At 62.7% G+C, this 14,870-nt stretch overlaps 1 protein-coding gene and 1 long non-coding RNA gene across 11 annotated transcripts in view; one reads left to right on the top strand and one right to left on the bottom strand.

Moving 5' to 3' along the window:
- The first annotated feature begins 1,178 nt into the window (after window positions 1-1,178).
- LOC134169154 (uncharacterized) lies at window positions 1,179-1,829 on the top strand. Its single transcript, XR_009966794.1, has 2 exons — window positions 1,179-1,539; window positions 1,584-1,829. It is a non-coding gene; the product is annotated as an uncharacterized LOC134169154 (long non-coding RNA).
- The window catches only part of ANK1 (ankyrin 1), a 52,921-nt gene continuing 39,594 nt past the window's right edge, over window positions 1,544-14,870 (bottom strand). For 4 of the 10 annotated variants that reach the window (XM_062629410.1, XM_062629415.1, XM_062629417.1 and 1 more), the window contains 26 exons: window positions 14,631-14,729; window positions 14,215-14,313; window positions 14,039-14,131; window positions 13,869-13,941; window positions 13,510-13,533; window positions 12,686-12,785; window positions 12,350-12,428; window positions 11,990-12,087; window positions 11,672-11,896; window positions 11,167-11,321; window positions 10,864-11,075; window positions 10,556-10,760; window positions 10,348-10,444; window positions 9,861-10,089; window positions 9,612-9,737; window positions 9,404-9,523; window positions 9,193-9,277; window positions 8,930-9,004; window positions 8,212-8,343; window positions 7,905-8,051; window positions 6,221-6,773; window positions 5,470-5,734; window positions 4,200-4,283; window positions 3,801-3,950; window positions 3,428-3,549; window positions 1,544-1,971 (listed from right to left, as the gene is read on the bottom strand). In XM_062629410.1, coding sequence (XP_062485394.1) covers window positions 3,451-3,549; window positions 3,801-3,950; window positions 4,200-4,283; window positions 5,470-5,734; window positions 6,221-6,773; window positions 7,905-8,051; window positions 8,212-8,343; window positions 8,930-9,004; window positions 9,193-9,277; window positions 9,404-9,523; window positions 9,612-9,737; window positions 9,861-10,089; window positions 10,348-10,444; window positions 10,556-10,760; window positions 10,864-11,075; window positions 11,167-11,321; window positions 11,672-11,896; window positions 11,990-12,087; window positions 12,350-12,428; window positions 12,686-12,785; window positions 13,510-13,533; window positions 13,869-13,941; window positions 14,039-14,131; window positions 14,215-14,313; window positions 14,631-14,729 — 3,624 coding nt within the window. In that variant the 3' untranslated portion in view covers window positions 1,544-1,971; window positions 3,428-3,450. The other 6 variants (XM_062629411.1, XM_062629412.1, XM_062629413.1 and 3 more) reach the window with 6 other exon arrangements.

The raw sequence follows: 14,870 nt of genomic DNA, 5'->3' as shown, positions 1-14,870 counted from the left end.
ACGACAGGGAGATCCAAAAGGCTCGTTTCCATCACAATTAAAAAAAGGAAATTAAAAGTAATTGGTTAAAACTTCTAAAAAGCTTCTAGTGTGCAGGCTGCGGCATTCTCTAGGCTCAGTGTCGGGTGCAGCCTCCCCCTACCAGCCCTACAAGCAATCTGAGCGCAAAGCGATGTTCACCGCAGGGGTCTGGCGCGGTTGCAGCGCGGCACATTCCCTAAGGCGTCTACGAGGCCAAAGCACAGGACCCACACACAACTCTACGGTGATGCTACGGAGGCAGCTGCGGCAGTGGGTCTGGGGAGGTCACTGAACACAGCGAGGGCGATGGATGGAGAGTCTGTGCCTTTTATGGCTCAACTTCGGGGTGGGGAAGGGGCTGCTTTGCTCTCCAAGGCTGAGCTGGGTCGTTTGCTTTGCTGCAGTTCGGCTTCCCCCCTCCCAGCTCACATGGGGCTGCCCTGCCAGGGCCTGGAGCTGGATGTGGGCTCCTTCTGCACGTGGCCACAGAGAGAAAACTCGGGCTCCACGGCCACCTCCAGGGCAAAGAGCAAGGGGTCCCCACACCCCTGTGCTCCAAGGGCCAGGCCTCCCACTGGTAAAGGACAGAGTCGGGGACGTGGGACCTATTGCCGCTACCTGCACCCTGCGCTCTCCTGGGATCAGGTACTGCAGCAGGTCCAACCTCCTGCACCGCTCAGAGCTGCATGGGGGGCTCTGCCCGATGCTGCCCTCCTGCTAGAGCAGCCCCCCCACACCGGGCTGCCCTGGCTTGGGGAGGGGGGGAGCAGCCCCCCATGCCTCTGGGCTTGCTGACCCTCCCAGGAGCATCCCCAGGGCCACTGGGCTCAGGGGGTGCCTGCAAAGCCCTTGCACAGGGTGCGTAGTGCAGCTCCTGGCTCATCTCCTGAGCAGATATTGTGCTGAGTAGAGCTAGGCACGACCCTGTATGTGGCACAAGCGTCCCCTGCTCTGTCTCATCACCCGTCCTCCCTGGGCCCCAAGCACCTCAGCACAGTCCTACAGCTTCACCAACACAAAGTGGGGTTTGCGCCATGGGCAAACCCTCTGTCAGGCCAGGAAGGGGCCGGGCTCAGCCGAGGGCCATGGGGCAGCCCGCAGCCCTTCCACTGCCTCCCCGCTCCATTCCCCAGAGCTGCTCAAGTACCCCAGAAGGTTTTTGCCTGTCCTGCAGCCTGAAGAGGTATTTGGGAGCAGAGCTGCGAGTGCTTTGTACATACTGCTAGAGTGTCCCTAGGGGTTTGCATAGTATTTATTGTTCATATACACAAGGCTGATTGATTGCTGTACAGTTTACACCTCCAACACAAGCAACGAGCTCAGTGCTCAGCCCAGAGCCCTGCCCTGGCCGGAGCCGTTGCCTGCGCTGGGGAGCGGATGGGCAGCCCTGCACCGGCCCCTCTGCCCAGGGCAGTTGTGCTCCCTGCACCCCTCTGCTCCCCCCAAACCCAGCACTCACGGAGCGGGATGAGAAGCGAGTCCAGCAGAGGCAGCACTGGCGATGCGGGGTGTGTGTGTGTGTGTGTGTGTGGGGCGGGGGGAGCCCCTCTCCTCGAGGTGAGCAGCTCCGCGCTGCCCCAGCCTCCCTCTTGCAGCTGGAGCACGGGCACAGGGATGCCTTCGCCCACCTCTCTGCTGCTGGCTCTTGCCTCCCGCGGGAGCTGAGAGGATGCCCCGGGTGCGTGCTGCTGCCCCTGGGCTCTGGCAGCAGTGGGGCAGGGATGGAGCCCCCCCCCGCCGGTTGTAAGTACTGTAGCTCATGCGTCTTGCAGTCAGTCAGTCATGCGGATAGGACGGTAAGTATGTCTCATACGGAAATCATGCCATTAGCCTATAGAAACATGTACAGCCAGCCCTGCTCCCCTCCACTCTCTGTTCTCCTCTCCTCCCCTCCTCAGGTATGTGTCAGAACGTGTGTGGAGTTCAGTGGTTTGGTGTTGAGGTGAGATCCTGGAGACATACAGGGAGAGACAGAGATGAGGTTAGCAGGCACAGCTGAGGAAAACCCATGGGGGCAGGCAGGTAAAGGCAGTCCCAGCCCCTTCTGCACCCTGTGCTTGTCACACGCACCCATCCTGCCTCAATTCAAGCGTTTGGGGGGGGTGTCAGAGAGACAGCAAGAGAACACCAGTAAGTGCCCTGCCTGGAACAAGCAGCAATGGCATAGATGGTATTGGTTGTGCGGAGCACGGCAAGCGGGAGCTGAGCTGCACAGTGTGGCACTGGGAAGGAGCTGGGAGGGCTGCTGCAGGCTCTGGGCTAGAGGAGGCCAGGCCAACCACCTCACTCACAGCCGTGGGGAAGACCCCATACATTCCCAATGCACCCTGGGCCCTTCCACATGCTACTCGTGACAGCAAGAGCAGCAGGAGCACTGCCCCAGGGAGAGGCAGACCCAGGGGCTGCCTGGGGAATGGGGTGGGCAGCAGCTATGGGACGTGGTTTGCGTTGAACATGCATCCACAAGCACAAACCTCTTGACTGCCGTGCACCCACAGAGAGCCCCCACACACAGTGAAGAGCAGTGAGAGGAGGACAGACAGACACAGCCATGCGTGTACAGCAGAGGCCAGAGGACTGGGGCAGCCAAGAGAGCCGTGCTGCACTGGGGGCCAACTGCACTGTGCTGGGAGACCAAGGCAGGGGGAACGCACAGGACTCAAGGATGATTCAGTGCTCGCACTGGGGATCGCTGCTAGAAATGTCCTGAGCCAAAGCCAAGCTCCTGCCCTCCCGTTCCTGCATCCCCACTGCCCTGATGCTGCCCAGCAGCGCCCTGAACCCCGTGCCCGTCCATAGGGGCTCCAGCGGAGCTCGCTGCCGCCCTCTGGTGCCGGCTGCGGGGATGGCAGCGGCCGTGCCCGGCGCAGCGTCCGGCCCTAGGCTCTGCCGCTGCCCCCCGCACCCTGCGAGGGTGAAGCCGGGCACCAGGCTGCGAGGAACGGTCTCATCCGGCACATGAGGGGGGCACCACTGCTCAGACCCCATGCAGACGCTATCCCCCCCTGCAGACGCTATCCCGCTCCCTTGTGCGGCTTTGGACGCAGATCATCCCTCTGCTGCAGCCCAGTATAACCAGTACAGCCCTTGGGGACCAGTACCCCGTGTACCCGAGGTGCTGTGACTGGCCCTGGCACGGTGGTCACAGTGGAGTGCTGAGCATGGAGGCTGGCACAGTGCCCACTGCACCCGCTGCACCTACTGCGCCCACTGCACCCACTGCACCTGCTGCATCCCAGCATTGGTTTAAGCGTCAGAGGCTCGCCTCTGCCTACTCGCAGCATTTTGCTGCGGCATAATAACCCCTCTCTGCACGTTTCCCCAGGAGGATGTGCATGAGCAGCAGCTCAGTGCAGGCAGCAGCATGGGGAGCTGGGACAGAGGGAAAGAGCAAAGGTGGGGTTACCTCCAAAGAGGCCATTTGAGGGGTCACTGCTTCCCCCTTTTCAGGCTGGCTCGTTTCACTATCTGAGCCCCCATCCTGCCCCCGGAGAGCTCTGGTTTCGGGACACGCACTCGCACCTCCTCCTGAGGAAGCCGCAGGGGCAGGAAGCAGGACATCACCCGGGTGAACAGACACACACATACAGAAGAGGACAGGAGAGGGAAAAGCAGAGTCAGTTGGCAGAAGAACATCGAGCAAGACGACTGGAGCAGTGGGCAAAAGCCGCCCCTGGAAGCCTTAGAGGGGAAACAGGAGAGGAGAGCAGGGCAGAAGAAAGGACAGAGGGTGGTGGAACCGCAGAGCCTGCAAGGCAGGGCTATGAGCCACACTGTACCTTGGCCCCCAGCCCGTCCCGGTGCAGGATGGAGTACTTCATAAAGCGATCATCCTCAGCCTCCAGGTCATGGGGGTCCCCCTCTAGCACCAGCTCCTCCTGCTCCTGCGTGTCGCCGGGGCCGAGCTGCCGCACCACCTTCCTGATGACCTGCGGCGAGCCACGCAGCGGGTGTCACCGCTCGCACTGCGGCTCCATGCCTCCCTCCATGCCCAGCCTGCCCATGGACCGCACGTGGTGCGCAGCCTCTGCCCCATGCCGTGCGCACGGGGGGGGCTGGAGCGGTGCCGGGACCGTAACCGAAGACGGCCGGGTACGGGTGGCCCTGTGCGGGGCCCCGGGGCTGCCAGGACGGGCAGGGCAGAGGGAGAGGAGAGCGGCCCGCCCGCGGTCACTCACCTTCTTGGTGATGATATTGCCGTGATCATCCGTGAACTGCTCCTCCGTCACCTGCTCTCCAGGGAGCTGAAGGACTTCATTCCCCTGCGGGGGACAAGGGGGGGACGTCAGGGCACGGCAGGGGGGGGCTGAGAGGAGCCGCTCCGCATGCAGAACACCCCTGGCGCAGCGCAGCCCGCAGCCTCTGCCTCTTCCCACCCTGCTCCGCTTCTTCACTGCTCTGCTGCATCCACCCTGGACGGGCTCTCGTTACCTTCACAAGGACGCGCCGGCGGACGACCCTGGTGGAGAGAGCCTCCTCGTCGTCCGCCAGCCCCTGGCTCTCCCCGAGCTCCTTGTCCAGCTCGTGGTGGGCATGTTTGAGCAGGAAGCAGACGGAGCCCCTGACGATGTGCATGACGTTCTGGCAGCTGACCAGGAAGAAGGCCAGCAGCACCAGCGCGATCAGCAGCTGGGCCAGGAAAGCCCACATCCTGCTCGCTGCTCACAGCCCAGCCATGCTCTATGGGGTCCCCTGGGGCCGCAGCAGCGCCGCGGGGCCGCAGGCTGCTGTGGGGCCAGCGCTGCAATGGGGCTGCTGTAACTTTAGCTTGCGGCTCCGGTGATGGGCGGTGAGAAGGGAGCGGGCAGCTGGTGCGTCCCCTGCGCTCACAGCTCCAGTCATGGGGCCAGGGCTGTGACAGCAACACCCATCCCCAGCCAGGCAGGAGCCGGGACAGACCCCGTCCCCTTTCCTTCCCCACCAGCAGCCAACAGCCTGGCTATGGTGGGAGGACAGCGTGCGGTCCTCTGTCATGGGATAAACGGAGCTGGGGGTCACTGGACCCACACGTGGCTGCAGAGCAACCGTGTCCAAGTGTAGCTATGCTGCCGCGGTGGCTGAGCGTGCCCTGGCCAAGGGAAAGGTGTTTGCCCTTAACCTTGGACCTGCCGGCTCTGTGTGGCTCTGTCAGGATGCCCCCCACCCAGCCTGGCCCCCAGACCAGCGTTATTCCTGGCTCCAGCAGGCTGTTGGGCTGGCAGCCAGGGCAGATACTCAGTAAGGAAGCACGCAGGGAGGCTGGCTGCGTTATAAATGGAGAGCTAGAGCTCAGGTATCAAGCTCAGCAGGCTATTCTGGGCTGAGAGGCACCCCGAGGGGCCACGGAGCACGCCAGGGGACTTGTGCCTCCTGGCTGGCCTCAGGGCAAGCTCAGCAAAGGGCTGTCCATAGGGTTTGCGTCTCCATTGAGTCTCCATCTCCTGCGGGGCTGGGTCCCCCTGCTCTTACCCTCACTTGCCCAAAGAAGTGGCTCTCTGCCTCCTCCTGCCAGCCGCCTGTGGGGTGCTGGGGCTGCCACTCGCTGTCCTCTGTGGAGCTGACCCGCATCAGCTCCACGGCCGGCACCAGGACCTGCTCTTGCTCCTGGCCCTGTGCCCCGGAGGCCGTGGTGTGCGCTGGGAGCAGACTTCGGGTGACCCCCTCCTGCCAGGAGCCCTCTGTCAGGTCCTGTAGGCAGGAGATAAAGGAGCCTTCTGCATTCCAGTCCCTCAGCCTGGGCACCGGAGAGGGACAGGGACAGGGAGAGAAAGACAGAGAAAGAGAGGCAGTCAGCTTCGCCATGGAGTGCTGCCCCCTGAGCACCAGCCTAGCCCTGGCCGGCGCTGGGCTCCCCGCTCGCGGCACTGATGGGCACCCAGCAGAAGCAGCATGAACGCAGATGCACAAAGGGCACAAGCCTCTCCCCTGCCCGCCCCACAGCCTGGCTGCCGGGATCTAGGGCAACGCTGGGCTCTGCCACTGGGAATGCGGGAGGACAGGACCCACATGCAGGACCTGGCTGCCTGCCTGCGGTCCCTCCCCAGTGCCCTGCAAAGGGGCACCTCAGAGCATCTGTGCCAGGGATGCCCGGGGATGCTGACACCACCAGGGATGCAAGCAAAGCTGGGAGACGGCTGCAGCTGGCCCAGCACAGGGCTATAGCTGGCAAGGCAGTTCTGCTCCCCTCCCACAGCCACCCCGGCACCCCGAGCCACGGTACCTGTCTTCGCTCATCTCCACGACGCGGGTGACGCTCGGTGATGTTGTGATCCTGGCTTGCACCTTCTGCTGAACTGAAACAAAAGAGGCTTCACTCTCTGGTTCTTGCTCCCCAGTCTCTGGCTGGCGATTACCGGATGGCATCTTCCCCTCCGGCCTCTGCCCCTCCTCCTGCTCTAGAAGGTCAATCAAGCCGTTCATGGCGTCTGAGTCCACTGTGTCATCCTCAACCAGGTCCATAGAGCCCATGTGGTCTGGGCCATGCGCATCTGCTAGAAGCTGCCCAGGGAAGCGGCCTTCGCTTGTGGCATCCGAGTCCTCAGCCTTGCTGCACTCCAGAGAGGAGTCCTCAGCAGTCACCAGCGAGGGGGTGAGCCCCGAGGACCACACTTGCATGTCAGACATCTCCATCAGGGCGTCCTGCTCGGTGGCAGCCACGGGGATCGCATCCATGATGGCCACCTCATTCCAGTACTGGTCGGCGCGCAGCGGGGATGGCAGCGTGTAATGCAGGGAGGCAGGGGAGAGCAGCTCGTCCTGCAGCGAAGCGTAACCTATATGGGCAGACAGAGGCGTCATCTCCAGCACGCACAAGCACAGTGGGGCGAGAAGGGAAACAGGGCGAGGGCTCCAAGGACAGCGATGATGGTCATGCTGTGGGTGACACGGTCAAGTGTGAGGTGTCCCTGCCCGTGGCAGGGGGTTGGAACTGGATGAGCTTAAGGTCCTTTCCAACCCTAACCATTCTGTGATTCTATGCTTCTAAGTGCTGCCAGGCTTCCCTTCCAGTCCTGAGGCTGCCCATAACCTGTGGGGAGCACTGGCATGGGGTCCACGTGGTACCCAATCCACACTGCAGGACACAGTGCCCTCTTTGCTACCCTGGTCCGTATGCACAGCCCACCAGTACAGACTACAGCCAAGCAAGGCACTCCAACACACCCAAGGGGCTTTGCTCAGCCTTTCCCAGCTCTAAGCCATCCCATTGGCCTCTATTCCACCCCTGATGATCAGCAGAGAACCCGTTCTGCTCCCCAGGAGCCCTGGGATTGCCTGTCACAGCCACAGCATGGGGACCCCAGCACAGGAAGAGCACCTCTCCCCTTTGTAGATGCCTGGCTGGGGCAAGCAGTGCAGGGCCAGCGAGGGAAGGAGCGCAGGGCAGTGCAGGAGGGGTGGGCAGCATGGGGGGGGCATCCCTGGTGCCATGCAGTCACTGGAGCGGGATGCGGCTCCCAGAGGACTCAGCTGAGGTGGAGACAGTGGAGACAGGCAGTGGAGGAAGATGAGAGGAGAGGCCAGGAGGAGCTCAGAGAGGTGACAAGAAGTGACCCTCAGGAGAGCCCACACCTCACGGTGTTAGGTGGCACGTTTGAGACATGGAGAGGGACAGAGCCATGAGCCACAGCAGCACAAAGCCCTGTCCCTGCGCCGTGTGCCAGCTCCCCAGGAGGGGTCCATGTGGGACCAGCAGCCAAGAGACATCAGGCTAAGGAACGTGTGTCCACCCCTCCTGAGAGCCTCCTGGCAGAGCCAAGCTCTCCGCACCATAAACCCCAGTGACGCCTTGTGCCCCCTGCGATCCCCGGTGAGACAAGACACCAGCCCCGATCTGCCTGCATTGGCTCTGCCCCTGGGGCCCTCCTGCAGGCCGGATGCCGGTGCCTTCCCAGGGATGGACTCACCATTCATCTGGGATGGCGACAGGGAAAAGTCCCTCTCCGTGTAGCGCCAGCTGCCCTTGAGGCTGCGGCTCTGCCGCCCGGAGCCCTCCAGCGTGTTGACGATCTCGCTGCGGTCGATGTTCCTCAGCGCCGTGTACAGAGCCTCCACTGCGGAGGGGAGCCGGTGTCAGCACCGTGGGGGATGTCAGCACCATGGGGGGATGTCAGCATCATGCCCAGTCACCTCCAGGCGGGCCAGGGTGCAGCGCAGAGCCAGGCAGTGACCCCCAAACCCTGCCTGGTAGAACAGGGCACCGCAGATACTCACTGTTGACGCTCTTGCCCTCGCGGCTGACCCAGAGGTTGAGTAAGGCTAAGCTCTGCTCCAGCAGGGAGTTGGGGTTCTCCACACGTATCCTGTTGATCTCCTCCACCCCAAACTGCAGCTCGCGTGCCAGCTCTGGGGGAGACACCGCATCTCAGCATCACCCCCTCTGGTACCCACCGCCAGCTCCCAAGCCACAAAGGCTGAGGACTGCCCTGAGGGGCTCAGGCAGACCCAGCACAGGGTCCCTAACCCTAACCCTAACCCTCACCCTAACCCTAACCCTAACCCTAACCCTAACCCTGGTCATGTACAACTGAACTTGGCAGCACACAGGAGCAGGAGCTGGGATGGAGCAGAGGTTGAAGCCCCTCTGCCCAGCCTGGCTGTCACCAGGGTAGCAGCATCTCACGCTAAGGACAAGCACAGGTCGTGCTATCGGGTGTGCGGCTGCAGTGACAGCGCTGGGCTCCACAAATTGCAGTGATGTGCAGGGCTCAAGCAAAACCCTGGCCTGGTGTCTGTGTGTGTGTGTCTGTGAACGCATGTACAGCTGCAAGGAGGTGCATTCCAGCGCCATGGTATGCTCACAGGCTCCAGCCTGCCAGAGGAGCTAGTGCAGACTGCATGCACACCAACTGGACAGTGTATAGCACATTCACTCCCCATTACAGCCTGTTTCCAGCCTTCCTATGTGTCAGCTTTCAGAGCCATCACTCACCAGCCCAGCTGAGACCCAACTGCTCTGCTATGTCGACCATCTTCTGGTCTGCTTTGTCTGTGCTGCTCAGGGAGCCTGGAGGAGGAGAAGGAAACACAGCTTCAGCGGCGCAGGACCCTGCACCAGCATGGGGAAGGGAAAAGGGGGGTCTCATAGCCTTGGATACAGGCAGGACCAAGGAAACCAGCAGGGAAAGGGAAGCTGGCACCAGCACAACAGGGTGTTTCCACCAGGCTTGGGCATCCCGAGCGCGGGCTGCGTACCGAAACTGGTCTCACTCAGCATGCTGTACCGCTCCCGCAGAGACAGCAGCGTCAGCGTCCTCCTGCGCTCCTCACTGCCGCTGCCCTGCGAGAGCGGGCACAAAACAAGGGGTCAGCAGCTTGACAAGGGGGCAGCGGCTCTGCCCCGGCCCCCAGGACAGCACGGCCACGAGGACAAAGAGCTGTCAGCCTGCGGCACCTGAGCACTGACCTTGCTGCAGGGTGGGATGCTGATGTTCAGGTGGCACAGCACATGCTGGAGGTCCTCATACTTCATGGCTTTGCGCAGGAAAGACAGGGAGCCGCTGGCTTCCCGGCTGCTGTCCCTAACCTGGTCACCGAGAGCAGGGTTAGGTGGCACAGGGCGAGTGCAGGGGCCCCAGTGGGCAGCCCAGACCTGCTGGGTACCCTGCCCGTACCTTGATGGGGATGCTTAGGCAGTTCTCCCGGAAGGACTGGAAGAGCAGGGTGCGGGGCTGAGTGGCCTTCTTGACAGGCACCAGGTTCCCTGAGAGCTCAACATGCAAAGGCATCCCCTCCACCACCTGCCAGGGAGAAGAGAACAGGCTCAGAGCCTTCAAAGAGCTGCTTCTCCTTTCTCTGCACAGCATCCTCTCCGCACCGGTCCCCTCCGTCGCCATCACTGTCCCCTGCTGCTGGAGACAAACCTCAATGTCCCTGCTGCGGGCCACCTCAGTGAAGTTCTCATGCTGCTCCAGAGTCTTGTCCACCTTGTCATCGGTCATGCAGTAACAGCGCAGCCGGCCCTCCCGAGCATCGTTCATCTTGGCAAACACCACGAACTTGGCCATGTAGGGCACGGCCGTCAGCTCCTTGTACAGCATGGTGGCAAAGTGCACGGCCTCGGCTGTGCGCGGGCAATCGGCCAGCCAGAACCTGTGGGAGGCATGGGTCAGGCTCCCAGTGCCAGCCCCTGCACCACAGGGGTGCCCGTAGAGCTTGGGGTACAGAAGCAGCCGCATCAGTAACGGGAACCCAACCCCAGCACAAAGAATGAGCCCTTCTCTCTGTTGCCAGTGGGCGTGAGGCAACATGGGGGTCTCACTGGAGCACAGGGTCTCCTCCTGGCACAAGCTGCACCCCAAGAGGAGCCAGAGATGTCCCCAGAGGAACTCATGCCCAGCCTGGACTCACCTCGCAGACACATTGGTGGTAAAGTTGGCACATTCATTCTCATAGACCAGCTTTGTGGTGCCTGTGATGTCTTCCCACTGCGCCTGGGCTGTCCCTCCTGCAGCAGAAAGCAAGGGTGAGCGCGATGCTTTTCCACTGCATCCCCCCAGGCATTCGCCTTCTCCTTGGCTCCCCGAAGCTGCATGCCCAGCCCCGGCTGCGTGCTCACCGATCACACTGCAGAGCAGGCGCAGGCTCGTGGTGTCACCCTCGCCGCTGTCCCGGGGATTGTCCTTCCAGGACGGTGGCAGCGGGATGCGGAGGCCGATGGGGCGATGGAACTTCCTCCGGCGCGGCTCCACCGTGACGATGGGGCTGAAGGTGGCTTGGTTCCCCAGCAGCTTTGTCACCAGCTCGTCGGGCACGGGCTGCGCCTGCAGCACAAGCACAGCGCATCAGGACCAGTTTCCCCTGCGCTGGGGATGCTGCTTACTCCTGCCTGCGGGAGCAGGCTGCGGTGCCGCTGGGCAGGCTCACCTGCAGGGCCAGCTTCACGCGCTTGGTGACAGCCGTGTCCGGGAAGGTGGCCTGGACCATGGGCACCAGGGTGCTTTTCAAACAGCCTCCCTCGGGGCCGATAACGTCGCAGTCCTGGCAAATCCGGGACATGACCACGAAGTAGAGGGGGAAGTCGGTGGTGATGATGCGGCAGACCCTCTTCTTGTCCAGCTCCTCCAGGCTCTCCAGCTCTGCAAGGGCAGCACAACCATCACTGATCACACGCTCAGCCCAGAGCTGCTCCGTGCCAAGCCCCTGCCTGCCCAGCACCATGAAGCTCACCTTCATCCATGCCGCTGAGCAGCTGCTCCATGTAGCTCTCCTCATAGCGGTTGCGGTGCTCCTTCCACACGGAGCCGTTCTCGCTGCGCAGCACCACCAGCTCCCGGTCTCGGCGCCCATAGGAGGCAAAGTGTGGGATCTCCACAATGACAGGGCTGCAGATAACAGGGGAAGGTGCTTGCATCCACTTGCTGCCACCGGGACACGCAGGCAGCAACGCGGTCCTTGGGCTCTGCCCACACTGCACAGCCGCTGGAGAGGGCAGGACTGAGCACACCCCTTGCACTGGGACTCAGTGCTCTGTGCCCAGTAGGACTGCGCTGGTCGGGGCTATTCCTACCACAGCACAGCCACTGCTCCGTTACGCTGGGATGACCCAGCCCACAAACACGATGCTGGATCTCTCCTGCACCAGACCCCCATTACAGAGATGGGCAGAGTTCTTACCCCTCCTGGATCCATCCCCATCCCCTGAGGGCCATGTGCTGCGTTCCCATGTGCCCACCTGAGGAACTGGGCACCGGCGGGCCCCAGGGCGATGATCCTGCTGGCCAGACCCTCCTCCTCGGCCAGCGGCGGGGGCTCGGGCAGCTTCTGCGGCTTCACCAGGCGGCAAGTGATGCGGGTCGGCGCGGCGCAGGCACGGGGTGGGATGACCACGCGCAGCCCGTGGTGCCGGCTGCCCCGCATGGACCCGCCGCGGGCATCCACCATGAAGCTCACCAGGAACCTGGGGTGGGCACAGAGGCAGGGGTGGGTGAGCACCCTGCGGCCGAGCTCACACAGAGCACACGTGTGTGCGCCGCAAGGGCCGGGCACTCACCCTGTGTGCACCGGGCTGGCCACGGGGCTGATGTTATCCGAGGTCTCGGTGGCGGGGCTGCTGGGGATCAGCGAGTCCTCATCGAACTCCTTGGAAGGCTGAGCAAGGCAAGGAAGAGCCCCCCCCATAGGCACAGGGTCCTCTCTTGGGGGTGCCTGCTCCTCCACAGTGTCACAACCCTCCCCATTCCACCAGGTCCATCCCCACCACCCGCTCCATGGTTTGGCTCGGTGGTGATGGGGGCTCCCATGGTAGGGGATGCATTGGGGGGCCATGGCAGGCTGTACCTTGACCCACTCCTGTGGGGACACTGAGTGTGGGTGCAGCACGCAGTCAGCTCCTGTCTCCACAGGTACCTACCTGCTCAGTCTCCTCTGCTCTGGTCACCACGGTCTCAGGTGTGACGCAGGGGACATGCAGGATGGTTGGCAACTCCACCCTGCAGAAGAGGGCAATGGCAGCACTGAAGTGGCAGTTCCAGGCCCCTCAGCCCCTGGCTGTACTCAGGGAGTCCCAGGGCCACCGGACAAAGGCAACCCCAGCAGAGAACCAATGTCCTGGTGCAGAAACCCCATGCCTGCTCTGCTAGCCCATTCCCTCCTAAGAGCTGTCCCTGCCCTGCTGGCATCCCAGCCCAGCACCAGGCTGGCCCCGCGCCCTGTACCAGCTCCCTGCCCACCATCCCCTGCCTCTTACGTTTCCAGGGTCGTCGTGGTCACAAACTCCATCATCTCCCTCTTGCCTTCCTGGTCTCTGGAATCCAGAGCCCTGGGCTTTGGTACTATCAGCTCCTCCTCTGAAATAGAGCGCTGGCTCAGCGTGCGGAAAGGCAGGAGGACAGAGGAGCACAGACATCCAGCCCTCGCACCCATCCCTCCTCAGGGCACATCTCTGCTGGCCACACACACTCATCCCTTGAGTCTCAGGCAGCCAAGGGGCAGCTTTGCCCTCTGCCAGATGAGTTCTTTGTGGGTCAGGGACAGCGGCTGCGGTAGCTGTCAGCACCTCTTTCCCACAGCACCACACACAGAGCAGAGCCTGCAGGGGACACCCTGCCCTTGCGTGCCTGTTAGAGGAGCAAGGGCAGCGCTGGGGAAGCAGGAAGGACACCCCAACACTGCCTGGAGCCACAAACCCTGCCTGCTGACCCGTTAACACCCGCTACGGACTCCACCAGTGCCCTATGGGAGGGAATCCAGCATCCCCCAAAGCAGGGGGGTGATGCCGAGGGGACCGAGCCCCCCCTGGTTCACGCCTGCCCTGGCAAGGGGCAGCTGCGGAGGGGCACTGGATTGGTTATAGCACCAAGAGGGGCAGGGAGCCGGGCTCCCCCCGTTCATGCAGTCACACCACAGCAAGCAGCACGGACACGGATGGGCAGGGCGGGATGGCGGGGCCGGTGCTGGCCGGCACGGCAGAGCCCGGCAGCGCGGCGCGGCGGATGGAGGTGGCGTGCGGATGGTTAGTGGCCATGGGGTGAAATGGGCCATTGAGCTGGGGCGGGTGGACACATTTCATACCCATTACTGTGACATGAGCAGTGCCTGCAAAGTAAGAAGAGGCAAAACGGTGAGGTCTCGGTGGGAGGGGACCAGCCGCAGCCGGGCTGGGAGCTGGTACCACGCTGCAGAGCGGGGCATGGTGACGGCTCTGCATGCCCAAGGGCTCCCTGCACGGGGGTGTGGGACCACGGAGAGGTCCAAGCATACCCCTGCATAGCGCAGGGAGGCACCCGAGCCGGGAGGTGCCACCCCAGGAGCCTGGTGGTGCTCTGCAAGACCACGCTGGGACCACACAGCTCCCCCCCTCCCCGACGGTGGGAACACCAGTGCCCATCCAGCAGAGCTCCGGGATGGCGCAGCCCAGCTCCTTCCCTCACCTTCATCCTCTGACACATCCAGAATCTCGTCTACAGTCTCCGGGAAGCTCATGCGGTGTTTGTCACCGACGGACTGCAGGGAGCAGAGCGGAGTCAGAGACCTGCGTTTGCTGCACGCTCTGCTCGCACCCAGCTCCCAGCCCCACACTGCTCCCAGTCCCGGGGCTCACCAGAACGTCTGTTTCCTCCGTGACGATCTTGAGCACGTCTGTGACCGAGATGTAGCCCAGGCGCTTTGCGATGGCCAGAGGAGTGGTGCCGTTCTGTGCCAGGAGGGAAGATGGGTCAGCAGCGGCCACCGGGGCTGGCCGTGGGGCGAGGAGATGCGGGTGAACGTGGTACTCACGGTGCTGATCTCGTTGGGAGAGGCGCCGTGCTTCAGCAGCAGTGTCACCACGTCCGTGTGGCCCTGCTGCGCTGCCTGGTGCAGAGGGGTATAGCCCAGCTGCAGGGGAGGACAGAGGGTGCTGCCATCAGCTGTGGGTGCCTGCGGCCCCAGAAGTGCCCCCCCCCCAAACCTCTCATTGTGCTTCATGATTGGAGCTTAGGGCAGCTCCCTCCTTTCTGGGGTAAGCAAAGGGCTCTACAGAACCCAGCACTTGCTCAGGGCTGTAGCTAGGCTATAGCAGCTTCAAGCCGTGCAGAGAGGAGCGATGTTGTGAGGGAGAAGTGGAAGCAGGGAGGGAGGCTGAGCCCTCCCCATCAACCCGCCTGCTCTCACCCAGAGCAGAAGGGTGCTTGCAGCATAGGACATCTCTGTACCTTAGTCTTGGCATTGACATCAGCCTGATGCTGCAGCAAAAACTTCACCAGCTTGATGTTCCCATAGTGGCTGGCCACATGCAGCGGAGTATAGCCCATCTGAAAGAAGAAATCAGCTCTCAGCCTGCCCATCAGAGGTGCTTCCTGCCCTTCTGGCTTGGGTATCCTCATCCCATGGGCAAGCCTCCATGGAGGAAGGATGGAGCTTCAGGATGAGAGCCAGGACCAGGGCAGAGGGCA

The sequence above is a fragment of the Pezoporus occidentalis genome, unplaced genomic scaffold (assembly GCF_034315485.1).
Source record: "Pezoporus occidentalis ecotype Australia unplaced genomic scaffold, CSIRO_AGI_Poc_V1 ctg337, whole genome shotgun sequence".
NCBI lineage: Eukaryota > Metazoa > Chordata > Aves > Psittaciformes > Psittacidae > Pezoporus > Pezoporus occidentalis.
The sequence above is the reverse complement of the archived record's forward strand: the minus strand, read 5'-3'. Positions and strand labels throughout refer to the sequence as shown.